The sequence below is a fragment of the Cyprinus carpio genome, chromosome B16, assembly GCF_018340385.1.
Source record: "Cyprinus carpio isolate SPL01 chromosome B16, ASM1834038v1, whole genome shotgun sequence".
Classification (NCBI taxonomy): Eukaryota; Metazoa; Chordata; class Actinopteri; order Cypriniformes; family Cyprinidae; genus Cyprinus; species Cyprinus carpio.
Genome location: NC_056612.1, coordinates 20438650 through 20464417, shown reverse-complemented (window position 1 = coordinate 20464417; position 25768 = coordinate 20438650). Strand labels below are relative to the sequence as shown.

The 25768-nt window shown below is 35.5% G+C and overlaps 2 protein-coding genes across 2 annotated transcripts; one reads left to right on the top strand and one right to left on the bottom strand.

Annotated features, from left to right (window-relative positions):
- Positions 1-74: 74 nt before the first annotated feature.
- Positions 75-14321, bottom strand: LOC109092118 (SH3 domain-binding protein 5-like). The gene is made up of 9 exons (XM_042741407.1): positions 14030-14321; positions 13148-13210; positions 11044-11172; positions 4498-4662; positions 4288-4418; positions 3757-3799; positions 2841-3060; positions 2330-2638; positions 75-1562 (listed from the first exon to the last, which is right to left on the bottom strand). Exons 1-9 carry the CDS (start codon positions 14108-14110, stop codon positions 1348-1350), a joined length of 1356 nt encoding a protein of 451 aa, XP_042597341.1. The 5' UTR covers positions 14111-14321; the 3' UTR covers positions 75-1347.
- Positions 14322-16305: 1984 nt separating this feature from the next.
- Positions 16306-25446, top strand: LOC122140014 (28S ribosomal protein S15, mitochondrial-like). The gene is made up of 8 exons (XM_042741404.1): positions 16306-16564; positions 22568-22630; positions 22733-22808; positions 22935-22983; positions 23173-23257; positions 23367-23425; positions 24850-25041; positions 25141-25446. Exons 1-8 carry the CDS (start codon positions 16411-16413, stop codon positions 25234-25236), a joined length of 774 nt encoding a protein of 257 aa, XP_042597338.1. The 5' UTR covers positions 16306-16410; the 3' UTR covers positions 25237-25446.
- Positions 25447-25768: the final 322 nt, after the last annotated feature.

Below are 25768 nucleotides of genomic sequence, written 5' to 3'. Positions count from 1 at the left end.
GAATAATGGCTGCTGAAAATTCAGCTTTGCCATCTAAGAATAAATTACATTTTACAATGTATTAAATAAATGAATCAATTCAGGTAACATTTTATTTCAGTCTGAGAACAATTACGTTACACGAGCTTTGTAAACAACAAAAGACCAAGTTCAACGCCATTAATCACTTAAACACTGCTACAAGGTTTCTTACCTCACAATCAGTTCTCAAAACAACAAAAACCAAAGAGCCAACAAGACAAACGGGAGAAGAACGTTTGCAAGGCGAAAAAAAGAACGCAAAGAAAAACAGATGAGACACAAAGTCACAAAAAAACACCACACAGCTTACTGACTAGACCAGAAGCTGTGCCATCTGTCTCGAAATCAGTGGCTACTGCACGCAGAAGCTGGATGGAGCATTCAGTAATTGTCCTCTTCATCAGTGCAGCAAGTCCCCCACTGGGATCTAATCATCAGTGCAAGCACAGTAGATCCAGCTTTTTATGCTACTTTCTGAATCATTGTCTTCCACAAAAACATTGTGAATCGAAATCTATTGCTCTTTTTCTATTTATATTGAAAACAATGTTTGTTCTTTACATAGAGACAGCATTGAGCGGCATGCAGTGGATTTGGCTTGTGGAGGAAGGTGATAGTGACCAGTATGGATCAGCCTGTAGCTCCTGCAGGTCCCTGGATGACACTGAGGTGGTGACCTGTGATGCAGGTAGTTTGCGTCACTTCCTTGTGAGTCACTGTTACAGCGCAGAAGTTCCTCTTAAGATTTGGAGTCCTTTTTGAAGATGGAAGTCTTCATGAAAGACACGCAGGTGAGTCTGTTGAGCACCAGGCTGAAGCGAGATCATGTGCAGATGTCTTAGATATACAATAACTCAGTAACGGTTGAAACATTATACTGCCACACAAATGACTGTATATTTTCCATTGGCACTGTTACAAAGACATTAAAGACAACCAGTGGCATAAATCTACATCATAACAAATCTCTTATGCATTTTATAAGTAAAAAGACAAGTGCTTCTTAATTGACAAGTGTGCTAACGCCATCTTTAGACTTTCTAGATTTGGAACGTTAATTGTTTTTACCAAGATTACCACTTCTTTTCAAAGCTTAATTCAGTTCTTTGCCCCTCCAGTGGCAGATTTGTCTCCTCGGCACATTGCTTTTCTCACACCCGTGAGATCGAGTGAAAGTTCAGTCTGAAAGTTGGCGGAACATTCTAGACAGTGAGAGGAATGGGCTGCAATGACACACTGGTGAAGTGGAGGACGGGTGACTGCCAGTGCCTCTCGCACAAAATGTGGATGAATGTATCAAATACATTGGTGTTGCATGCATTGCAGTCACATCCCATCCAGCAGGATTGTGGCTGGGGAGGGTTGCTGAGCCAGACCCAAGGGGGCTCGGGCAATGGTTTTTCTGCTTTCATTTCGGCTAAGTTTTAGAGACAGCAGGCGAAAACGGCTATCCAGGCCAAAGGTTGTTTTGGTGTTGCTGATGCTGTTGTTGTTTTTGAGAACGTTGTCCAGTAAGGCCTCGGCCCCTTCTGCTCGGTCACCTTTACGCAAAGATAAAACCAGTTATCCACATTAATTAAGGAGCAAAATAGAAAATAAATAAATAAAAATAATAGTAAAGATAATAATAATTATTAATTAATTTATTAAGTTATATTATACATTTAAATTCTATATACACTATTAATTGTATAATCTCAATATTAATTAAAACACATTTTAGAAATTTTAATTACATTTTTTAATTATAGTAATTGTTACTGTATTATAGAATGGTATAATACAATGTTACAATAAAATTGTTTTTGTATTATAATATTTTACAATGCAATATTTTTGATTTGTTTTTTTTTGTGTATTTTTTTATGTTTATTATATTTTTATTTTTTTATTTTTTTTTTTTTTTTATTTTTTAGTTTATTTAGTTATTTTAATATTTTTAATAATTGCATGAAATGCATTCTTTATGTAATATATATTTTTAATAATTGTTTTTAATGTTTTATTTTTGTTATTTGAGGTATTTATATAAATTAATCTGTTAAATGAACAGCCCTCCTTAAAAAAAAAAAAAAATACCAAATAAATGTGTTTGTTGTGCTTTTCACACTAAAACACCACCCAGCTGTCCATCAGTGAGATTAATGTACCCCTCTAGAGAGCACAGGTGCAAGCAGCCAGGAAATCAAGAAAAATGACATCGTCTCACAGGTGAAACAAGAGCAAGCCTTAATACAATCCCTCACGTGCAAGTGCAGCGGTATTTGGGTCCAATCCGTCAACACAAACGGATCTAAGAATATCTCACCTCTCTCTAGGTCACACTCGGGGGAGGAGGCGCCGCTGCATTCGCTGCGTGGCCCGAGGATGGGAGACATCAGGCTAAAATCAGACAAAGAGACAGTGCTAGGCAGGTCTAGACTGCAGGGGCGAGAGGAAGGGGTGGGGGAGGTGGAGGTCGGAGAACCAGAGGAAGAGGAGGATGAGGAGAAAGGACAGAGCAAGTCCAGAGGGCTGTTTGGCACAGAACTGAAGCTACTGTTGGACTGAGTCTCCGAGTCTTCCTCGGACATGGCACTGGTGCTGCAGTTTTCATCCTCGTAGGAGCCAGATGCCACTGTGGAGCTGTGTTTCAGAGTCTTCCTCTCTGAAAGATCAGGCGACAAGGGTGACATGAGTTTTTGATTGAATTGAATGAGGATCTGTGTATCTATATCAGTGTATTTATATATTGTATTATAGACAGATTCTAAATCTTATGTGCTACGTATATAGCTCTGCTTGAAAGAATATTTTAGCACAAGATAACTGGTACTCACTCGAAATTCCATCAGACTCCAATTTGAAGCCAGACAAGTCTTCACCAGTGACACCATCACCCTCTGCCCCTACGCCTCTCTCCCGCGGGCCTATGCCTGAGGAGCGTCTGCGCTCATGGATCTCATCAGAGATCATCTCCAGGTTTCTCAGGGCTGACTTGTATTCCCCTTTAGCCTGTGTCAGCTTGGCCTGGAGATCATCCACATTCTTTTTCAGTTGTAAGAGGTAAGGAAAAAAAAATATTAACCTGACATTGAAAACATTATATGGAAAAAAGGCTATATGAAAATGAATAACTGACAAATACAGGCAAACAGATTAAAAAATATTTAAAAAACATTGAATAAAATGTAAAAAAAAACAACAACAACATTAATACATATTTGAGAAGCAAATTTGCCCAGATTTGTTCTTAATGCAGTGGCAATATTTTCCTAGTTTTAAGCATAAACCTAATGAAATTTTATTAAATATATACTTAAAATGAGATAAAAACTATATGCCAAAAGGGAAGGGAAAAAAAAGATATAGTTTACCCAAAAATGAAAAAACAAGCCAAACAGTTGGAAAAAATACTATGCAATTCAATAACTACCAACACATGTTTGGTTACCAACATTCTGCAAAAATACCTTGTTTTATGTTCAGCAGAAGTAAAAAAGTCATACAGCTTTGGGTACAAAAACTTGAATGAAAGATTTCTGTCTGTCTTTAATTCAACATTCTCAGAAAATAAGTTTTATCTTGTGAAATTTTGTAAATGTTTTAAGAATTAAGGAATTGAGTAAACTATTTTTTTAATAAGATAAGATATTTAGACAGTGGAAAACAAGACAAAATTCCCATACTATTTTCACACTATGTATTTATCATGTATTACTTATAACAAAATTTCCATGAGTCATCTTTAAGTACCTCAAGCTGCAAGTAATATTTTGCCTTCATTTCAAAATAGGGCCTGAAAAGGAGAGAGGGAGAAAAAGTGATTAAAGCTACCGTAAAGACCTATAAATAGCATCATACATATCACCATGGCAACTGTTCACATATGCTGACACATTAGGCAAATACTGCGTGAGAAGATAAGTAGGGTTGAGCTCCCCTGTGATCCTGCCGAGTCACTATCACTGGTGAGAAACCCACCCTCGACTAAAGCTCCCCTCAGATATTATTGGGTTTACCATGAGTCTAGTCTCAAAGCCGCTTGACTCTCAGCATAAACTGACCATGGACAAAAACTACCTACTTGAAATGGAAGATGCTATCAGCTGAAATTGCTAGTAAATAAACTATAACAAAGAAAAACCTACAGTTCCCATAAACGCATAACCTAGCAATTGTGCCATTTTGTGTGCAATATGCATCAGACAGGTTAAACAAAGACTGTTGCAAGCTTAAATGGTTTCACTGAATGCTTGTGTGTTTACAATATTAATCGGTACATACTTAGACTTGTTGATGGTGCGTTTGAGCTTCTTCTCCAGCTGTTTCATATGGCTCATGGAGGCGGTGTATTTAGCAGCGGTCTCCTTGTGCAGTAGCTCACTGCGTGTTTTTATCTGCTCGGCCTCCATCACCTACACACCAAAATATGGATTTTTTTTTGTGTTTTCTGGTACACTTCAATCTATCATCCCACACCTTTGCATCACTCACTCGCTGTGTTGCGTGGTTGAGCATCTCCTGCCATGCAGAGTCAAATTGCCGCTTATCATTCTCCAACAGCCTCTGTTCAGCCAGGGCGATGGTCTCTTTGGCCACCCGCAGTACTTCTGTGGCCCTCTGGAAGTCTTGTGTGGATCTCTGTGCTTCCAGCTGAGTCTGTGGAACAGATAGAGGGCAGGAGCATCAACCATGCGTGTCTGATGTCAAAGACAGCAGCCAGCGCTCCGTTATGATTAAACTTTGAGCAGGACAGCGCTGGCAGATTGTAAACCCCCTGCTCAGAGTACCAGCTGGCTATGCCTAACCACTTCCATCAAAAACACTGCCTGGATAAGAAATCCTTTGCAGCAAATTCTTGATATATGCAAACAATAGTAACCACAATATAAAAATAATCAGGCAGTAAGTAAATAAATAAACACACACACACACACAAACACACACACACGCTATTAGTTATTTATGCTACAATTAACTGCATATATAATTTATGTATTGTTCTAAATACAATAAAAATAGAAATGAAATTATTATATTACATATTAAAAGAAATTAAACACACACACACACACACACACACATACATATATATATGCCATTTTGAACAATAGTAATCAACAATGTGGATAATCTATTAACCAATCGGTGCAAGAGATGGAGTAACTTTACTCATGCACAGAACATCCTGTATGGTGACATATTAAAGCCACCCTTGAACTTCCTTTATGGTGAATTAAAGCCAGCCATGCTAAAGCCGTGCAAACATAATCCTTTACTATTCCTTCACTTTTAAACTTTAATCTCCAAGTTACTCCCACTGACAGAAAAGCCTGCGGAAATCTCTTACCGATTCAGCCTACTTAGCCAAACAAAACTGTTGGAAATAAGTTTTTCAGCCAACCAATGGCAAGGAGGCAGTTTTACACTTTGAAGTGATTTACAGTGTAGAGAGATCATGTAATTCAACTCAACTTAGAGAAAATCATAATGTAATTCATACAAGGTTGATGTTCTGCATTTAAATGGAATATTACTATGACATCTATCCATCCATCCATCTTTCCAACCATACATATTTAGACATAAAACATCATGGTGCTATTTGAAACCAAAATTAAACTGATTCTATTGGAAGAGATCAGCAAGAATATTCTACCTAACATTTTGTTTTATTGTTTTAAGATGAAAGTCATACAGGCTAGTCATAGCAAATAGGGTGATGTTCATGATAAAACAAAGTTTGGATATGTCTGAGATTCAGTTCTATACTATAAGACCTTGAATGCTATAAGACAGAAAACAGAATATGTACAGTATCAAACACTGTAAATGGCAGTTCCACAGATATGCAGTAATCCCAGGGATAATCCTCCACCTTTCCTCCAATCTGTCCTATCATTGTCTTTCATTCATTTGAGACAGCTCAATCCATTTACTTTTTGTTCCCTCTTCATCCATCCCTTCTTCACTCATACACATGCTATTTTTAGCTCAGGCTTCAAAGTTGATGTGAAACTGCCGCATTGCCATGCTGACAGCAGGAGATCGCTGCAGACGGCAGGACAGACCTCCAATCCAATCAATAAAGGACACAGACGGATGGAAGGGCTGGTGGGGCAAGTTGTGTCCCATTTAAGCGACATAAAACATAAGACAATGCTCGAGCTATATGACTTTAAAAATGTCCAGTACACTGTAAAGAATTAAGCAGACGTCAAAGCTTTGGAAGTTTTCATGTTCATGCAGTGGTATATTTTTAAAAATATTCATTAAAATTATAGTTAAAGGTACTCTGAAGTCAAAAATTATTTCCTGAGGAGTACCGTGTTAATATTAATTGCTTCAAATCAGTTCCACTGCACAGTGAGGCATTGAAATTAATTAAATCTAACATTTAACAAGCGGCGCAAAAATGATTTTATTGAATTTTTTTTAAATGTGATTTCAGTTCAGCTGACTTTTACACAGAGAAGCTGATTATCAATTTTACTGCAATCAAACGGGCAGAAAATGTACTTCTGTTTATAAAAAAGTCTTATTAAATCAAGGCTTTGTCCTCTTTCAAACCCCTGATTTTATTGACTCCAGCTTCAACCACATTCTGACCAAAAATAATGCAGAGGCAATCTCAAAATGAGATGTTTTGGGTCAAGGGTGACCCAGTTGATATGCTGTTTTGATGTTCGTAACCAGTTGTCCTGGTTCTTACATAAAACTTAAAAGGCATTTGTGATGCTTTTATGCATCTCATTTCACATGGCATAAAAACAAGGCCATTGTGACACTTTCTGACCTGGAGATCATCCTACTGAAGACTAATGCTTTTATTGCTTCAATGCACACCGGACTGGGACTTTGAGCTAAAACGTGAGACTTCGAAGTTTATCTTATCAAATGTTTCTGCAGTAGAAAATAAACCTTGGACTGAATTAGGGCTGAAAATACATTAAGATTTCCCATAAAATGAACCCCCAAATTCTTTGTCATCAAGGAATCAGGTATAGCTTAATGCTGTGATAAATATAGACATTCAGAACCAACTTATTGTTTAAAGATTATTGACTGAAGGCGGAAGGCAGCAGAGAGGTTTTGACTCATAAACTGATTGCCATAAATCTTCTTTGGTGTCATGTGGTCACTATTATAACAGTTCACCACCAAAAAAAGCATACATGCATTCCAATTCCCGATTCCCAATTCCCCAGCAGAGGTTATGAGGACTCCTGCAAGTGGACACGATTTTCACCCTCATTCGTCGGAGTATTCTCGTTTATTAACTTCCTGCCAACACATATGTCATGTGAGGATGGATACAGGAAAAACAAATCAATCAATCAATCTGAAAAGAGTGGGAAAGATGATAGGTAGCCACGGATGAGATGAAGGCATTTACAACCATCCCTCCTGACTTACAGCCAAACATTGCAGATTATCATCAGAGGAGTTTCATTGCACTGCCTCAATATGACTCAATGTTTGACTGCCAAAAATGATGTAATAAAGCAGACTTACAGATTTTCCTCACATAACATAGAACTGAATCTTGAAAAGCTGGTTTCAACAGTGCAGAGTGATTAAATCTTAGAGTTCAAAGAAGGACTGAACCATCCAAGAAAGGCTCATTGTAGTTAGTAGGTGAATTAAAGGTCTAGTTTAACCCTATTTGATGCTGTATAAAGATTTAAGAACATTAGGGGAAGGAAGGATACTAGCAATGCTAGTATTGAGATATTATATATATATATATATATATATATATATATATATATATATATATATATATATATATATATATATATATATATATATATATATATATATAATCTCCGTGCTGTGAAACGATTAATCGCATCCAAAATAAAAGTTTTTGTTTGCATAATGTACACAAACATATATTTATTATATTTTGAAAATATTTACTACATTTATATTATTAAATATATATTTATAAATTATATTATATAAACATAACATTTTTCTGAAATATATACATGCATGTGCGTGTACTTAGATAACTACATAGAACCAGGAAAAACATAAACATAATACTGGCATTAAGAATACACAAGGTCACATTTAGGGCATCTGAGCTACTCATAAAGTGAAGGAATTTATATTTAAACTATCTGCTGCAGTGGCACTCTAAAGAGAGTTGGATGACACTCGCACATAGCTGCAGGTGTTTTAGCTGTGCCGCCCATCTGAGCAATGCCCAGTTCTCAAGCTGAAGTGCTGAGTGAGACCATTGAAATCATTATTGGATATGACAAATCGGCAGCATAAAGGTCCTTCCCTGTGTTTAAGTGCACTCTGAGGACACATCACAGAAAAAGAATCTCCCTGGCTCTTCTAAAACAAAAGTGTTCAGTGTTATATGTAGACAGAGTCTAATTTTTTACAGTATAACCATTGGTACTAATTTACACACTCTACATTGTTGTTATATAATGATGAGCCAAACATAAGGATAGCAAATCATTATGTAAGTTATTTACATACAGAAGTCTCAAAAGTACAAGAGCAAAAGTTTTAATTTAATTAAAATAAAATGTATTTATTTAAATAAATTAATACTTCTATTCAGCAAGGATGCATTCAATTAAGTGTTGTAAAGGGTTTTTTTTTTTTTTTTTTCAATAAATGCAGTTCATCTTTCTATTCATTAGACTCCTGAAAAATTATATATAATGGTTTCCACAAAACATTAAGCAGCACAACTTGAGTACTGGACTGGAGTAATGGTTGCTAAAAAAATTAGCATTGCCACCACAGAAATAAATTAAATTTGAAAATTAAAATTTAAAATTAGTTAAAACTGTAATTTTTCTTCTTCAATATTACAATTTTTACTGTAATCAACTTAATGCATCCTTTGTAAGCAAAATATTTCATAATTCATAAACTTTTCTCACAAACCCAGTAGTGGAAATGTCCAAGACAACATTAGGCCCCATTGACTTTTATTATACAGACAAAAAAAAAAAAAAATTATATTGTGTTCTGCAGAAGAAGGAAGTCATACAGGTTTGGAACAACATAAGTGTGAATTAATTCCTTTAATACTATCAAAATACTAAATCACGCAACTTCAAAAATGTTATTTAGTATTCACCTTTGTAAAAAGGTTTCAAGGCTCTTGAATAATAATGCTAAAGTCTTCACAAATCCATCGTAGTAAAAATCATGTTACAAGCATACTGGAAGAGCATTACATGGAAGCTGAAAAACTGATGTATATACGAGTGTATACGAGAAGGAATATGTGTTTGCATTATTTAGAAGAGCTCTTAATGAGAAATGTGTTCTGAAATATTCATATGAGAACAGCGCTGAAAAATCTTTCAACCTTGAATCAACAGACCAGCCATACAAGGTGATGGAATCAGTGATGAGGTATAATGAATGCAGGAAACCGTAACATCTAAACTCAAGAGATACTGACAGCTTTAACTGCAGATGCCCTGTGATCCATGCAATTTTTTTTAAGTACTCTGATGGACCCTTGACAGTTGTAAGAGTGTATACTAGACTTTAGGGTGGGCCAATCTAAACACATCAAAAGCACAGATAGGAAATGGTAAAATATCCTCATCTCAAGCTCTCAAGCTGATGAACAAGCTGTTTAAACCTCTGAGGTTTTAAATTCTAAAAATTTTACAGTACATTTACATGGTTACCTTTAATTGGCTACTAAAAAAATGAGACCATGCTTTTTATTCAGGGAATCAGTGGAATGTTTTAGATCTACAGTACACTGTAGTCTAAAACAGCCACCCGTTACTCTGAATATAGCACAGTAACATCTGAAAAAAGGAAGTGATAAATCAAGAACAAGTTTAGAAGAAAAAGAATTAGCTCTAAATATGGTATCATTTGAATTGGGGGGGATTTCCACTGATGTTTCTGGTCATACATGGTTATTGGAAATATTTTTATAAATATACTAGAGGAAATTTAAGGGGAGATGGTCAGTGAGAGACTGTGTAGGGGTGGGGGAAAGAAAAAGAGAGAGACATGAGACTGATCATGCAGAGTATAGACAAGACTGACATCTATTTTATACATATGAAAACCCATAAAATCACATCAGGAGAATTTTGAGGCTTTTAGTCCATGTTTTTTTCAGCTTTCTGGCCATCTTTATAATTTAGCGTTTAAATGTTAGTCTTGCTTCTCGCTAAGAGGCAACTGGTGTATCAAATTAGAATAACCTGTCAGCTATATGTGCTATAAAAGCACATCCTTCAACAGAACAAAGACAGTTTAAACCAGTTTAAATGAATTATCACCACATTTTTCATAATAAAGGACCTTGACAACCCAGACAGGATTGTTTCCATAAAAACACTGCAGTTTGTCCCTGAGGAAAACAATAACTTCTAAGGACACATCGCTCTCTTTCACCACCAAGGAAACTGCCAAAAAAAAATAAAAAATCCAGTGCTTTGTCAGTGAAATTAAATAGGCCATTTATAATTCTTCCTTCATGGAGTGAAAAACACAACACTCTAAACTACCTTGCCCTAGTTTCAGAGTGGGTCAGCGCTCCTGTTGTAACTGATTCAGTCAATTAAAGTTCACTAAGTGTTGTATAAAAATCTGAGGAACTCTGCTTTTATAAGGAAGTCAAGGCAAATGTGACATTTTACACCCCTTTCTTCAACACTCCAGCTGCAAAGGCACTAACCGAGATAAACTGATAATCTGCTTTTAAAATAGCACAGGCTGTAGAAAAAAAAAAGAAAAAGAGAGAAATGAGATTTGAGCATTTAAACTCTCTCGCACTCTCTCTCAGCAAAGTGTTTTGTGCCCCGCTGAACGAAGCCAACCACCTGTGACAAATCTAGAGTTAATGCTCCTGTGCCATCCAGCTTATAGCAGATAACAAGATGATAGCACAGCAATCTCCAGAGAGGGATAAAAGAAAACACACCACAGACAAAATGGTGGCGTGCCAACTAAAAACAGACGTTGTGTGGGTGAAGTTGGCTTTAGGAAGATGATATTGGGTTCTTGTTTTGATTTTCTTGGCCTCACCTGCCGTGCCACCCGCCGGGCCTCCCAGTAGGGTTTTGATTCCTCCACCGCTTTCCCAATCTTCTTCACCAGCTCGTCTAACTTTAGAGTGGCTTCCACCAGCACAGAGCGAAACTTTTGCCTGGCATCCTAGAGACGGACCAAATATAAACAATCAACTGTTTATGTTCAGGGATATACAATATATCGGTACCATATCGGTTACCAGCTAATATTAGATTTATCATATCTGTTGATATTGATTATATAATTGTGCATGTTAATTTTCCCTATTTTTACAATTAGGTTACATCATCTAATGCCCACTTAAAGTTAATCATTGAGAACATAAATAATTTAGTAATAACCAAATTTTAATATCCATTTTTCATACTGTACTATTATAATGTTGTGATAAATAAATTAATTTGTTGAATTTGTAGCACTTAAATGTAATTAAAAAAATATTTAAATTATTTTAATATATCATTTTAATATTGGCCATAATATACAAATAATCATCAGCTTATTGGTATCAGCCAGAATTATAATTTTTAATGTTGTGATGAGTTGAGATGGCACAAGCAAACTTTATATAATGTACCATACTGATTTATGAAATCAGTTGAGTTATTGGTGACACAAGGGATGTTATGCAACTACATACAGTACATATTAAACTGTAAGAATTACACAGTGAAGATGTTTTTCAGACACTTGATGGCCTTGGAAGTCTGGAAAATTTTCAATTTGTCATGGCATTCGGGTCAACTGCTTTGCACATAAAAAAGGGCTATACATAAAAAGAGAGTAAAAACTGTTTACTTGTAATCTGATTTGCAAGAAGATCTGTGAAGATGTCTAAACCACACAGAAAATACGCATTTCACTTGCGTTGTAAACAAGCTTATTCATAAAGGTATTTAAATCATTATTTTATATTTATTGCCCAAGGCAAAGTAATGAGATTAAACTCCGTTCGTCAAAACACAGATTGATTATTTGTAAAGGGCAAACATTCCAGGAAAAATAAATCACCAAGAGTTAAAGCTTTGAAGTGCAACATGGTCACTGACACAAAAGGAACATTAATTTGGATGACAGCCAAATAGCTCAATTATGGGATTCTCAGAACAGTGAGAAGGGTTGTATTCATGAAACTCTGCATAAGCAGAGTTAAATATTTCTACAGCATGAACTACCGTCATTTCCTAACTGTTGTGCGTGTGTAAAACAACCTAGAAGCTTACCTTGATGTCTTAAGATGGTTAGAGAAATATTGGGTTATAAAGACTGTCTATAAAACCTCAGGATCCCTCGTCTTCCCTCACTAAATTTCACATACAGTTAACATATACCCTACTTTATTCATTTCATCTACAGGAAGCAACTTGCTCATATGTTCAGTGTGGAAGACTGTGTTTTAATATGAAGGACACAATAAGAATCCTATTTAGGTCAAGTAAACAAAGCTGGACTGCCAGAGAAATCAGCAAACAGTTGAGTATTTCTCCTTCTGCCTCTCTTTTTGACTCACAATCAGACCACCGACTAGTTAGGTCATTTTATTAAATTACTATATTAGGACATGCCCAAACAATGAACTCAGTGGCATCGGGACAATTCAGTGCGACCAAAGTGACCACATGACTGAGCCTGAACAGCTGAGTGTTTTTGTCTTAACATGTCCTTGTTTACTGCGTGCAGACAGGGTCTAAAAATGCTCTCCATTGGAAAAACATAAAAGATATGAAAGCAAAATAACAACACATCATATTCCTCATTACTTTATTTTAAAATTAAAGCTTTAAAAAAAAAATGTAAGTTTAATTTTTACTCTTGTGTGAAGTGCAAAATTACTGGATACAAGTTCCAGTCACTTATGGTGCTCAGAAAACACTAGATCTATTGCATAATCCAGACATTATAACACATTCTGTACCGTGGTTCAAAATTTAAATGTAAAATAGGTGACAGATTAACAATTTACCATCTGATACTTATTTTTTATTTTTTTTTTAAACTTGAATATGGCATTTTCCTATTAGAACAAGATTAAACTGACAAAACTATTTTAAGAAAAAAATAAAAACAAACTTTTGTATATAGGATTGTGAAGTCATACCTCAAGCTCAGTTTCACATCTGTTGATGTCATCTGTGGACTGATTTAGCTTCTCAAGCTCTCCCTATAAAGAAAACTCAAAGAGTCAAAAATCTGAAATGGAGACATATTCCACGGAGGAATTCATTTCTATTTTTCATAGACTGCAGTAGCACAAAAAAAAAGAAAGAAAGAAAGAAAGAAAGAAAGAAAGAAAGAAAGAAAGAAGTGGGTTAATGCTACATATGAATATATTTTGATACGGGGGGACCTGTGGAAAACTCCAAAGCAGCAGGGCTCTAAAAGACGACAATTGATGCAGTGTTGCCATGTCTGCTTATTACAATCAGCTATCCAAATAATAAAGCCGCTAAATGGACAGTCTCCAGTTGGGTTTTATTATTATTATTTCTGGAACTGCTAACGTTAGTTCTTAACAACCATAGTAGCATATAGCCTAATGAAGCATGTTCAACCAGCATTTGTTACTAGCTATAGTTTGTTTCGCCATTTCATTCCTGCTTCTCGCCTTTCTCGGTTTTATCCAAATTGTGCAATTTTTTTTATTTTTTTTAGATAGTTTATTCTACAAAGGATTATATCGATTGAATAAGGATATCCTCACTGCCTTTTGTTTGTTTTGTCAGAGCAGGTGGCTAGTTTTTCCACTGAGATCTGGCAACACTGAATTCGGGCACCCGTGCACTGTGCCGCAGACGAGCCGTCAATAAAAAGCAAGTTGCGGAGAATTAATCAATAATTCCCCTCAGGATCAAGGAGCCAATATAGAGATTAACATGCAATATCACCGATCAGCAAACCGTGATATGAAACAACCACCTAAATCAATGTGTAAATGCAACGAGTGTATTTGAAACGAATACGAATAGTATTTGTATTCTACCTGAATTCTCGGGTCCACCTCTTCTTCCTCGGGTGATTCAAATTCTTCATCTGACTTGTTCTCCTTGTCTGAACTGTCCATTTTTTTTTAAATTATTATCTTGCCAAAGAAATTAAAGGAATGCCCTCCTGTGAGGTGAATGCGAAATATATGTGTCCGTTAGAGATTATTACACATGAATCGCCGAGATCATTCCCTCACACTGTCTGGATCCCTCATTTAAAGAGAGAAATGCTGAGATGCACTCGCACAGCTGTGCCGCATGTGAGCCGTGAAGACTGTCTCCGCCCCCTTCGCTTTTGTCTCAGTCTCTCTCAACACTTACAGGCAGTGAATGTCCAATTGTTGACAGTGACAAAAACGCTTTGTCTAAAGAGAGAGCACTGGACTTCCAGTGTTGGACCTGATAACTGTACAGGTGTCATTCCACATAAAATGTTGCCTGCTGTGCCAATATTGAATATGAAAACGAAATATAAAAATGAATAGCTGACGCAAACTTTTCCTATTTGCCTACAGGCGTTATAGCATAAGAAAAAAAATCCATCCTTTAAATTTATTACTTTACAAGATGTGTTGTACCTGCCCAGTCCCTATTTTTCACACTTCTCATTGCTTTACGTATGAAATTCTATTTGACTGAAAAACAAAATATCAACCTATCTGCTATCTATATATATGTATATATTGTATATCTCTATAATAATGAATTAATAAAATGTTTTATTATTTAATAATATTTTTATGTTATTTATTTTTATTAATAAAATATTTTAAACTGTAATGACATTTTCTTAACACAATATTTTAGGTTAGTCAGTTGGGGATCTCAAAATGTTACTTTTATCATGATACTTAAACAACTGATTATTAAAAATTGTATATTTATTGAAATATCAGCAATAAAATCTTATAAGCCCTGCATATCCCGTTGTCAAAAAGCATATAGCTAAATGTGAACCATTTTACTGTTTTAAGGGCAACTGTGTCCCATTAATGAATACAATTTATTAGAAATTGAAGGCCTTAAAGACACTAATCATATTTTCAAAATAAAAGAGGCACTCAATGCATTGGAATGAGCCTTTGGGAAAGTTTTCCAAAAACATTCATCATTATTATCTTCATTATAGCCTATAATCATATCTCTAATTCTAAAATGTTCTCAAAGCATGATTAGATATGCCAGACAGTTTGTTAACCTTCCTAAGATGCAAGACATCAAAATATATCATTAAATGAAGCACAGGATCGTTTGTCTTGTGGTTAAAGGTCAAGTGAACTTCATGTACAGATTTTCAGAGCAATACTTCAAGTCTTGATATAACATGATGTGATATAACACTCTGCACTGCATTTTGTGACATGAAATTAATGTACTGCAAATGCCTATTCTGCACCACAAGAGGGCAGCTTATGATGGTATGCCCCAATTAGATGCCTCCTTTGAGCTAACATATTTCAGCAAATAATTAAAACTACTTGTTAGTTTGCATATATTGAGTGTGTTTTGACCAAGGGATTCGCTTGTTTTGTTTCCTGAAGTCTTTGGCTTCTGGCTCTTGTGTCTGTCCATAGCCTCTTCTGCACTTCTGATCTTACTGAGACAGACAAAAGTGCATTAATAATCTCATTACTCAGTTGCATTACTGATAATATTCATCACGTGGTAGACAGATAAACTGTAGTGTTCTCTTGAAAGATGCACCATCCTCTGCTTACATAAGTTGCTTCAAGTGCAATCCTTTATTCAGTAAACACTGATTTTTTTTTTTTTTTTTTTAACAAGGACCTCAGATCCTGTGTGTCACAACAAAAATTTTTTTGAAAGAACTGCTGAACCACATGTGCTGCTTGGGCCCAGGGCACATTTTATTGGCTCAAAAACATACTTCACTAAAAGTGTTTCTTTGATAGTTTCTAATCTTGTCAAAACTTTTTTGATACACATGAAAATATCCTCCATGAAAAAGTCCACATCCTTAATTCTCTCAGAGATCCCATAAAACATAAGTGCAATCTTTCTTGCTTTAAAAAAAGTAAAACTTTTATAATTTTTTTTAATCTGCAAAAGTACAAGTATGGGGTGTCCTGGCCTTAGAATGACAGAAGGTCAGATAAAAGTATTAGATAACGATAAAACTGTACAGTCAATGTTCTAGACTTTTTCTAGCTCACAAGGCGAAAAACAAAACAAAAGGTATAAACACAAATGTTCACAATGCAAGGCTACATCGTCGCTCGATTACTTGACCTTGCATAGATTTTTCTGCGTAGATTACTAATGTCTGTTTAAAGATGGCGCCTTACACGAACTGAAGGGGCAAATGCGTTCTGCGAGAGCATATGCAAATTAAAGGCGATTACTATATATAATCACAATGGTTTTAAAAAACATTTTCCGATCTACAGTGTTGGGTTTACGGACATGGAGTGTATTTGCAGGCGCGAGGCAGGGCAATACTGTCTTTCCTGCCTTCAAGCAGCCTCAATGCAGCTTTTATGCGAACTGGACGTTAACCAGTATTTGTAAACGTAAGTCTTAATTTTTATTTTTTTTGACATCCGAGCTCTGACTCCACGACTAATAGACAGCTTCAACATGCTGTCTTATATGCACATATTCACAGACATGAGACTGTTATAGCCATTATGATATTGATGGGTCACCTCAACACTTATCCGGTTTTATTTTTAGTTCGCAGACATAATTTAGCATTTTCTCTCACTTTGAGATTGCGTTTTTATTATGTTAGTCCACATGGGTTTCTTATTATGATTGCGTGTTTACAGTTTGTATAGCATAGTTTAATGACGTTTTATGGACAGCGTGTGCTGTTACAGTTTAACCCCTAGGTGGCTCCAAAAGCCAGGCCACTGCTTGTCCTGACCAGAGGTGTAAAAAGTACCTAAAAACCACTTAAGTAAAAGTACAGATACCTCACAGTGAAAATTACTCCATTACAAGTTACAAGTCACCAATTCCAAAGCAACTTGAGTAAAAGTCTTAGAGTATCTGATTTTAACAGTACTTAAGTATTTTACTTGTACTAAATATAGGCTCAAAAATGCACTAGTGAAGAGACATGCCAGTGAAAAACTGTAACGTTGTGGAGAAGCTGGTGAAAAAGGCAGATGCAAGGATCTAGCTGCAGATATTTAATGGAAAAACTAGAACAAACATTAAATCAAAAACCAAAGGGAACAAAATGACTGGCAAACAGACAACATTCGACAACTCACAAGGAGCTAAACAAAAACTAGGGCTATATAGACACACAAGGGGCTAACAAGCTTAACAAGTTAAGACACACCTGGGGAGACTAATCAAGGGGAACCAATGAACAAACAGACTACAAACTGACTACAAACACCACGGGAGACAGGAAGTCCAGGGCAAGGCACAGAGAGCATGAAACAAAAACACGAAAGAGTTGATTTGTGAAGAGAGCAATCACGTTTATTTTCTAAAATCAAAATAAAACTGAACACCTCAAAATTACATTTAAAAAAAAAAAACAATAAAACAATATCCTTCAAAAAGGTCTCTTCAGTATAATTGATAAAAAAAATAATGTTAAGTAAAATTAAAAAGCCGAAGCCTTCTTGCACTGGCTGTGCTGGTTTCGGCCTCATTGCCAGCTGCAGTCATGTCTTCATCTCATTTAAAAAACACCTATGATTCACAAATACTTGTTAAGGAACTCACATTCACATAAAGTAGCCTTGTTGAAACGTTTGGGTCAGTAAGGGCAAAACGCACAAGATGCAGTACTTTCAGTGACCTGTAATAGGCAGTATCACAACTTTTGTAGCAGAAATAAACTGCTGCAGAAAAAGCTAGGTCCATGCAAAATGTAATGTGCAACTGCAACACTCAATTCAAATGTAGTGGAGTAAAGAGAACAGATACACATTAAAAAATGTAGTGAAGTTGAGAGTAAAAGTTGCTAATATCTTTGATACTCAGTACAACTACAAAGTATCCAAAAAGAGACTCAAGTACAGTAACTAATTACATTTACTTCAATACTTTACACCTCTGGTTCTGACTGAATAGGCATCAAATCATCAGTGTTTTGTCATATGACCTAATGTTTTGTCATGTCCACATACTTTTAACCTATAGATCTTATCCTATTTGATCCTATAATAGCTGTCTATTTTCAAATTGTGTCATTCATCATTTGTTTGGAAAAAGCTACATTCGTCAACTCAACTCTGTTACTCATTACCCTTTTTGTTAAAATTATCACTTTTGTATACACTTTGTGGAGATAGCCATATCCAGTTAATTTCTATATCAAATTAAAATATTTTATACCGTTTGGCAATTATTGCAGCACTTAAGTATTTAAAAAAGCAAAGACGTCTAATTCGATGAATGGAGACCAAGCATCAAGTCAACACGGAAGTAGTCTCAGCCTTAGACGCCCACACACTGTTGGCTAAACGTCTGATGCATATGGCACACAAAAGTGGAAACACTTTAGGAGTTTCGAAGTCGTCGTCGGATTGGTTAAATTATACAGGATTTCTGGTAGACGTGCTTGTCGTGTTCTTTAACGTTCTGTCTGGAAACAAAGATGGCGTGATGCCAAACCCCCTTATGAAAAAAGAAAGCCATCTGGCTACGCAAGACTAACATGGAAGTGACTTAAACTGTAATTCGTGAACTGGCTGCTAGAGGCTGGCTGCAAAAGGGAGTCAATCCCATAGACTCCCCATTAGTGATGCGCGGGTCATCTCATAACCCACGGGTCGGGTTGGAGCTGGTAAAGAAATTGGCACATTATTTGCGGGGCGGGCCATTAAAAACAAAATAAAAAAATCCATGTATGTTGTGTGCAATTCCCTATAGCCTATATGAAATATTTGGAATATATATTTTCATATTTTATTAGGTTCTTTGATAAGGCTACAATACGAAAGTCTACGTAGCAACGTAACTTGCGGGATGTCCCCGATGCGTGGGTCGTCTCATAGCCCGCGGACCCCACGGGTCAGGGCGGCGCCGGTAAAGAAATTTTACTTTATTTGCGGGGCGGGCCAAATAATTTCATAAAAGCGGGACCTGCGGGTTGGAAAAAAATCCGACCCATGCATCACTACTCCCCATGTTAAAATGCTCAACTTTACAGCAGAAAAAAAAACATGTTTGCAGCCTGGATCAGAAAATGATTTTGGTCTATATAGCTAATTTTGCCCTTCATGACAACTGTGAAGGGGGTGATATTTTTTTTATCCGTTTAAATTATATTAAGGCTTAAAGTTCTGCATAATTAAGGGGCGTGGCCACTTGAGTGACAGGTGGATTGCTGCTGCTGTTATCACTGTCGCACTAGGTGGGCATGGCTTCAGCAACCAGCTCCTGCCTTTTTGCCCATTTTTGATTATCCAGGAGTGACGCGTGGTGACGCGCTGCCACGATGGCGACGGCCTGCTCTGCACACTTTGAGCTTCAGAAACGCTCTTCAGAAAACTACGGGTGATGTCACGGACACTACGTCCATGTTTTAATACAGTCTATGATGGAGACAGATAAGAGCCATCTGGTGGACATAAATAAAATATTTATTTAAATTATGATTTATTCTTCTCCTTATTTTTTCATTTATCATAAAATTTTATAATTTATGTATTTATGGTGAAAAAAAAAAAAAAAACTTGTAATGCCACTTGATACCTGTATATAGCACCCCCCATCTATATCTATATACAATAGACGGTATACTATATACAGTTTTTATTTTTGTATTTCTTATTAATTTCCTATTGTAGTCATTTTTGACCGAGAAGAACACGAGTGACCATTTTTTAAGACTGTTTAGCCTTTTTTGAATACATTTTTTTGTGTGGGTGTTCTCATAGCAAGAGCCAAAAACATTACCAAGTGTCATACCATTCCAATAAAGTAAAAACATAACTGAAGACCACTAGAGGGTTAAAAAAAAAATTGACAGATACAAGTCAAGGGAAGAAAATCACAAGATGGTTGTCACCTATGTGTGAGTAAGTATCGATATAACTAAGTGTGAGTTATCATCCTAGCAATGTGAGAAAATTAACGATTGTGGGTCTAATTTGATGTTGCAGACTCGTTAGGGGGCTCGTGTACATTTGTTATTTGAGTTATGGTTTGAGTACACAGTACTAAAGTAATAGTATAATAATATTATCATTATCTGCTACTAATGCATCAAGAATGAATTATTTTATGTTTTGGGAAAGCACTGCAGTTATTTGCACTGCACATTTTGGTTTACCTGTAGTACTTGACTCATCCACGTTATTGTTATTCATTCACTAGTCTTTAGTGTACTTATGGGAGTATTGTTTTAGTTTAGTTCTGTACTTGTGTTCTTTGCTGCCTTTTTAGGTAGTTGTTGTTTCAAAAAAAATAACAAGCACTTAACAGTATGTCCTTAGCTAAGCCAGCATGTGTTGTGGAGGATAACAGACAGGTTATGCGGATGATTTCTTATTCAAAGTGACATACTGTACACTTACTACAGGGAAAGTCACTCTGGAGTTAACTGGGGTCACTGCAGAGTGATGGCTTATGAATTATTCTTCTCTTTTTTTGTAATTTGAAACATATGGGTTATTGACCTAGATCTTCAGTCACTGAGCTAGAACACCCCAATTATGAAAATTACAGCAGCACAACTGTTTTTTATCATTTATAATAAAAATAAATGTTTAGGAAAAAAAAAAAGAATAATATCTATTATATGTAAGAAATATTATAATATTTTTTGAAGGATCATGTGACACTGAGGCTGGAGTAGAAATTAAAATTAAAAAAGAAAATATTTGAATAATTTCAAATTGTAATAATGTTTCACAATATTACAATTTTTACTGTATTTTTGATCAAATAAATAGTCTTGGGGAGCATAAAAGCTAGTATGTCATTTAGAAGATGATTTTGTCAAAGCATCTTACAGTATCTTTATTTAAGGGACAGTCCCGCAGAATATTGTGGTGTGTAGCTCTGTGTAGTTTATTTCACTGGAGTTACATCTCTATTTCCCGCGCATGTTTTCTTGTTCTTGGGGCAAAAAATAATGTGTGGGGGGTGGGAATCTGTTGAATTACCAGTTCCCGCAAGACTTATGAACTATGAAGGAGTGGGTTTATACGGTATAGGTTATTTAACACCCTAAAATGTTTATTATGCTGATTCGTGAAACCAGCTTTGAGGATTTTCCCATGCATTGAATTTATAACTCCCTAACATTTTTTTTTCTTATTAATCTGAGTTAACTAGGTCATTGATTTAACCTTTCTTTGAAACATACTAATGGTACAAGTAGTACCATGCTTAACAGAGTATTTCATCATGATAAAATTCTGTCATCATTTACTCACCCTCATGTTGTTGTTCCAAACCTCTATGACTTTCTTTCCTCTGTGGAACATATTTGCTCAGTGTTTTTTTCTCCATACAATGGAAGTCAGCTGTTTGGTTACGCAGAAGATAGTAATTCAGGTCAGGTTTTGAATGATGAGGAAATGATGATTTATTTATTTATTAGACATATTTATTCAGTATTAACATGGCCAATGTACAGTGCACTTTCCTAGGGAAGAAAAAATCTGTTTACACAATATATATATATAATATATATATATATATATATATAATTACACAAAAACCTTATAATAGTGATAAAATACATAATTATGATGACAGTAACCAACATAGTGCCATTAACCAGTGTTAATGTAAGTGACTGGATGAAGTCACATGTAAAGTGTTACAAGTAAAATCCAAAGAAAAGCACATGAAAAGGTTTCCATTACATATTCATATTCATCTTTACTAACAAAACTTGACATGGCATCATTTTATGTGTTGGCTAAATGCATCTCTGGCTGCAATACTATCTTTTAACCATTAGGGGTAAAGAGGGTGTGATCAGCTACAGATACAGTTTACACTATCCCCAAGTTTACTTGCAAACCACTAAAGCTGATAATCTCTAAATAGAGCCCCTGTTTTTCATGGTTAGTCGATAATTGTCTAAAACAGATTTATTATAGGTATTTGAAATTTGAGCAACTGCACTTTTTTTTTTTTTGAAAAGAGGTATCATGGCAGACTTTTTTTTTTTTTTTGAGTGGGTGTGCGGGAAGGATGTGGCCAACCAAATCACCCCAACCCTTGGTGCCACTTTGTCACCACTGACGTGTATTAAATAGTATGAGCTACAGAAGAGAGTCACTACGAGACATTTTGATTATCAAATACACATTAAACACCTCCTTATTAAAGGGTTCTGAATCATTAATAATTAGAATTATTAAAGCAGACATGCACTGATACAGCATACATCAAATAAAAAGAAAGTTCTCCTTGATTCTTGGGGCTTTGGGAATGTAGTTTATTAATTATGCATTTATTTTTTTTTATTAAGCAATTTTAAAGGGCCTCAGGCTATATATATATATATATATATATATATATATATATATATATATATATATATATATATATATATATATATATGTTGACTTTACTGTTTGTTTCAGGTGATGAAATCCTCCTAAACCAACCAGTGAGGCAGTATGCTCGGCCCTCTAGAAAGAAACAAGGTAAGAGAAAAAATTAAATCTCTACACACAGTCAATTTCATAGCCTGGTTGATATCAATTTTTCATAGGACTCCTTGGCTTTTTGCTTTATTTTCTTCCCAGAATTCCCAAGTCAGCTTCAGGACCTGAATCCATCCATGCTGAAGCATGAATATGCATCCGTCCCACTTGCACAGTCGTATGTTCTTGCATCCTTGTGTAAACATTGATTGTATATTTGGAATAAGGAAGTATATGATTTCTTCAGACTTCCTTTATGTGCTTGAATGCAGAACGGTAGCAGTATTATGTCATATCTTTGCAGGGTAGACGATGTGGTGAAGAAACTGCTTACGCTGGAGCTTGCAAATCATGTATGGGTTTTCATTTCCTTGTGATTCTTTATTTAACATTTTCAGAATTTAAAGTAGGGTGGAATAATCTCAGCTGCTGTGCATTTATGGTAGCTTTTTATTTTGTAAGTCACGATTGACTTATAATCACTGTAAAAAGATGTTAAATCATATTTTAATTTAATTATCTTTCATAATGTCTTTCTGTAGAGTGAAAAACTGCGTTTGAAAGAGGAACAACTTATTGCTAAGGTGCGGAGGGATGAGGACGACCGCAACTCAACAGAAGTAAAAGGCAAGTTCTCTTTTTTTCTTTTTTAACAGTTGATAAAGTCACTGTTTTAACCCCACTGGAATCTCAGAACTTGACTCAATCATGTGCAATGTCCTTGTTTGCGTTACAGTGGCGATTTTGACAGCACGCATTCGCAACTTCCAGGAGCACTTGCACAAGCACCCTAAGGTAAACACAACTCTTCAGCAGCATGACTTTTTTGTCGGCCTTTAGTAAAGGTGTCAGAAACTTTTGTTCCCACTCCACTTGATTAGCACCCACAGAGAAACAGGATATCCTGTGCATATGCTCATGTGTTCAGTAGTAATTGAATCATACACTATGGTTAATTTATTTGTTTTAAAGAAATTAATAGTTTTATTCAGCGAGGACACATTAAATTGATAAAAAGTCACAGCAAAGACTAATTTTGTTAAATGCTGTTCTTCTGAACTTTCTATTTATCAAAGAATTCTGAAAAAAAGTGTATCACAGTTTCCATCAAAATATTAATCAGCATGACTGTTTCCAACATTTATAATAATAATAGATGTTTCTTGAGCACCAATTCTGCATATTAGATTGATTTCTTTAGGAAAATGTGACATTGGAGACTGCAGTAATGGCTGCTAAAAAATTTTTTCCAGCTTTGCCATCACAGGAATAAACTACATTTTAAAAATAGAACAATTATTTTAAATTGTAATAATATTTCACAATATAAATGTTTTTATTATATTTTTGATCAAATAAATGCGGCCTTGTTATGCGTAAGAGAGTTCTGTAAAAACATTTTAAAATCTTATCAATAGTGTACAGTGTGCACACACACACAACACTTTTTAAATAAAACACTTGTTATATATTATTAAAAATTAAGACAGACAATTTAGACATCTATTCTAGTTGTCTCTTTCTGGTCATCTTTCTTTTGCAAAAATGTTCATAGTTATTGTGATAAACCCCTGTGACTACTCCGCTTGAAAAACTGAGAAACTTGAGAAACTTGAGAGGAAATTTCTTCATACCTCCCCCAAATATTAACATTGGACCAGTTGGTAAAACGTTTGCAAAATAGAAAATTGCAAAAATATATGAAATAGGGAAGTGAGTTGTGGAAAAAGCTTTAGAATCATTTGTTTGCAGATGTCACTTTTTCATATTATGTTTAAATGTATAAATCATTGTATATTCTACTTTATATGAGTTATTGTAAACACATTCATGTCATAAACCATTGCTTTCTGTTCCTAGTGCTGTTATTTAAAGGGATAATGATTTACTCACCCTTATGTTGTTCCAAACCCATCTTCAGTATACAATTAAAGAGATTTTTAATAATTTTCTCTCATTATATATATCCATCCATTAAAAGTCTGTGCAAAAGCAATGGTGTCTCTTCAGAAGACTTGCACTAAACTGCTTGATTCATATGGATTACTTTTTAACGTGTCACAGTTTTGGTTGTGTGGGCTTTCAGTGGATGGACAAAAAAGATGAGTCTTACAGATTTGGAACAACATGTGGGTGAATAAATGATGACAGAATTTTCATTTCAGAGAGACAAATTAATGTGCAACAGCATCAAAACCTCTTCTGTTTCATTCCATCAGGATAAAGCCAACAAAAGATGGATGCTCATGGCCATCGACAGGAGGAAGAAAAAGCTGAAGGTTCTGAGAAGGACTCGTTATGATTCTTTCGAGAAGGTGTGTCAAGAGCTTGGAATAACATACACGTTCCCTCCTGAATATTATCGGCGGGTCACCCGACGTTGGCTGGCCAAAAAGGCCTTCTGCAATAAGGTAATGTTCTCAGCTCAGCCAAAATGCCCCAATGTTTTTTTTTGTAGATTTCACGGTTGTTTTCCAGCTGTTGTTTACATTGCATTTTCTTCCCTTCAGGTCTTTCAAGAAGTCCAGAAACAAAAAGCAGAGCAGAGAGAGAAACAGAGAGCAGCGGAGGCTAAGGGAAAGGAGCCACATGGAACTGTGGCATAGTGATGTTCAGACAGCTGACAATACTTGTGTGCTGACAAGTCCAGAAGAACAACCTGATACATCCTCTTTTGAGGTCGCATTCAAAGAAAAACTAAACCGAAACATCATGCTCCACATCAAATTATCATCATTTTTTTTTCCTTTTATTGATAAATCACTTATTTCTCTGAATTTGTTTTGGCTACACCAAATAAAAGATCTTAAAATTCATTGTTTGGTCATCATTCCTTAAAATACTGGTAATTATATCAGAATAACTTCACAGAAATTCTTTGATGACATTAGTTTCACTCGCTCAGGAGTTTTGGACTGGCAGCTGATGAAGACCTGTGTCATATGCAAGACTGATGCATTGTGGTCGTGTGGCTATTGCAAATGGTTTGGTTGCTCTCAGTTCCCTGAACTCTGTCATTTTACAAGAAATGCGTGACAATCAGGTGAATGATCTGAAGCCAAACTATCAATTCTTTACTCATGTGAGATTATATATTGATTGTTAAGAATTCTGGTAGATCGCATTTCCTATTACAAC

What these genes read in the sequence shown, in the direction of transcription:
- LOC122140014 (XM_042741404.1), top strand. Translation starts at nt 16,411, where the DNA reads ATGGTTTTAAAAAACATTTTCCGATCTACAGTGTTGGGTTTACGGACA. An exon ending in GCCCTCTAGAAAGAAACAAG is followed by an intron (nt 22,631 to 22,732) that starts GTAAGAGAAAAA and finishes TTTTCTTCCCAG; the next exon opens with AATTCCCAAGTCAGCTTCAG. An exon ending in CAACTCAACAGAAGTAAAAG is followed by an intron (nt 23,258 to 23,366) that starts GCAAGTTCTCTT and finishes TTTGCGTTACAG; the next exon opens with TGGCGATTTTGACAGCACGC.
- LOC109092118 (XM_042741407.1), bottom strand. Translation starts at nt 14,110, where the DNA reads ATGGACAGTTCAGACAAGGAGAACAAGTCAGATGAAGAATTTGAATCA. An exon ending in AGGTGGACCCGAGAATTCAG is followed by an intron (nt 13,211 to 14,029) that starts GTAGAATACAAA and finishes TTTTCTTTATAG; the next exon opens with GGAGAGCTTGAGAAGCTAAA. An exon ending in CGAGTGTGACCTAGAGAGAG is followed by an intron (nt 1,563 to 2,329) that starts GTGAGATATTCT and finishes CTTTGCGTAAAG; the next exon opens with GTGACCGAGCAGAAGGGGCC.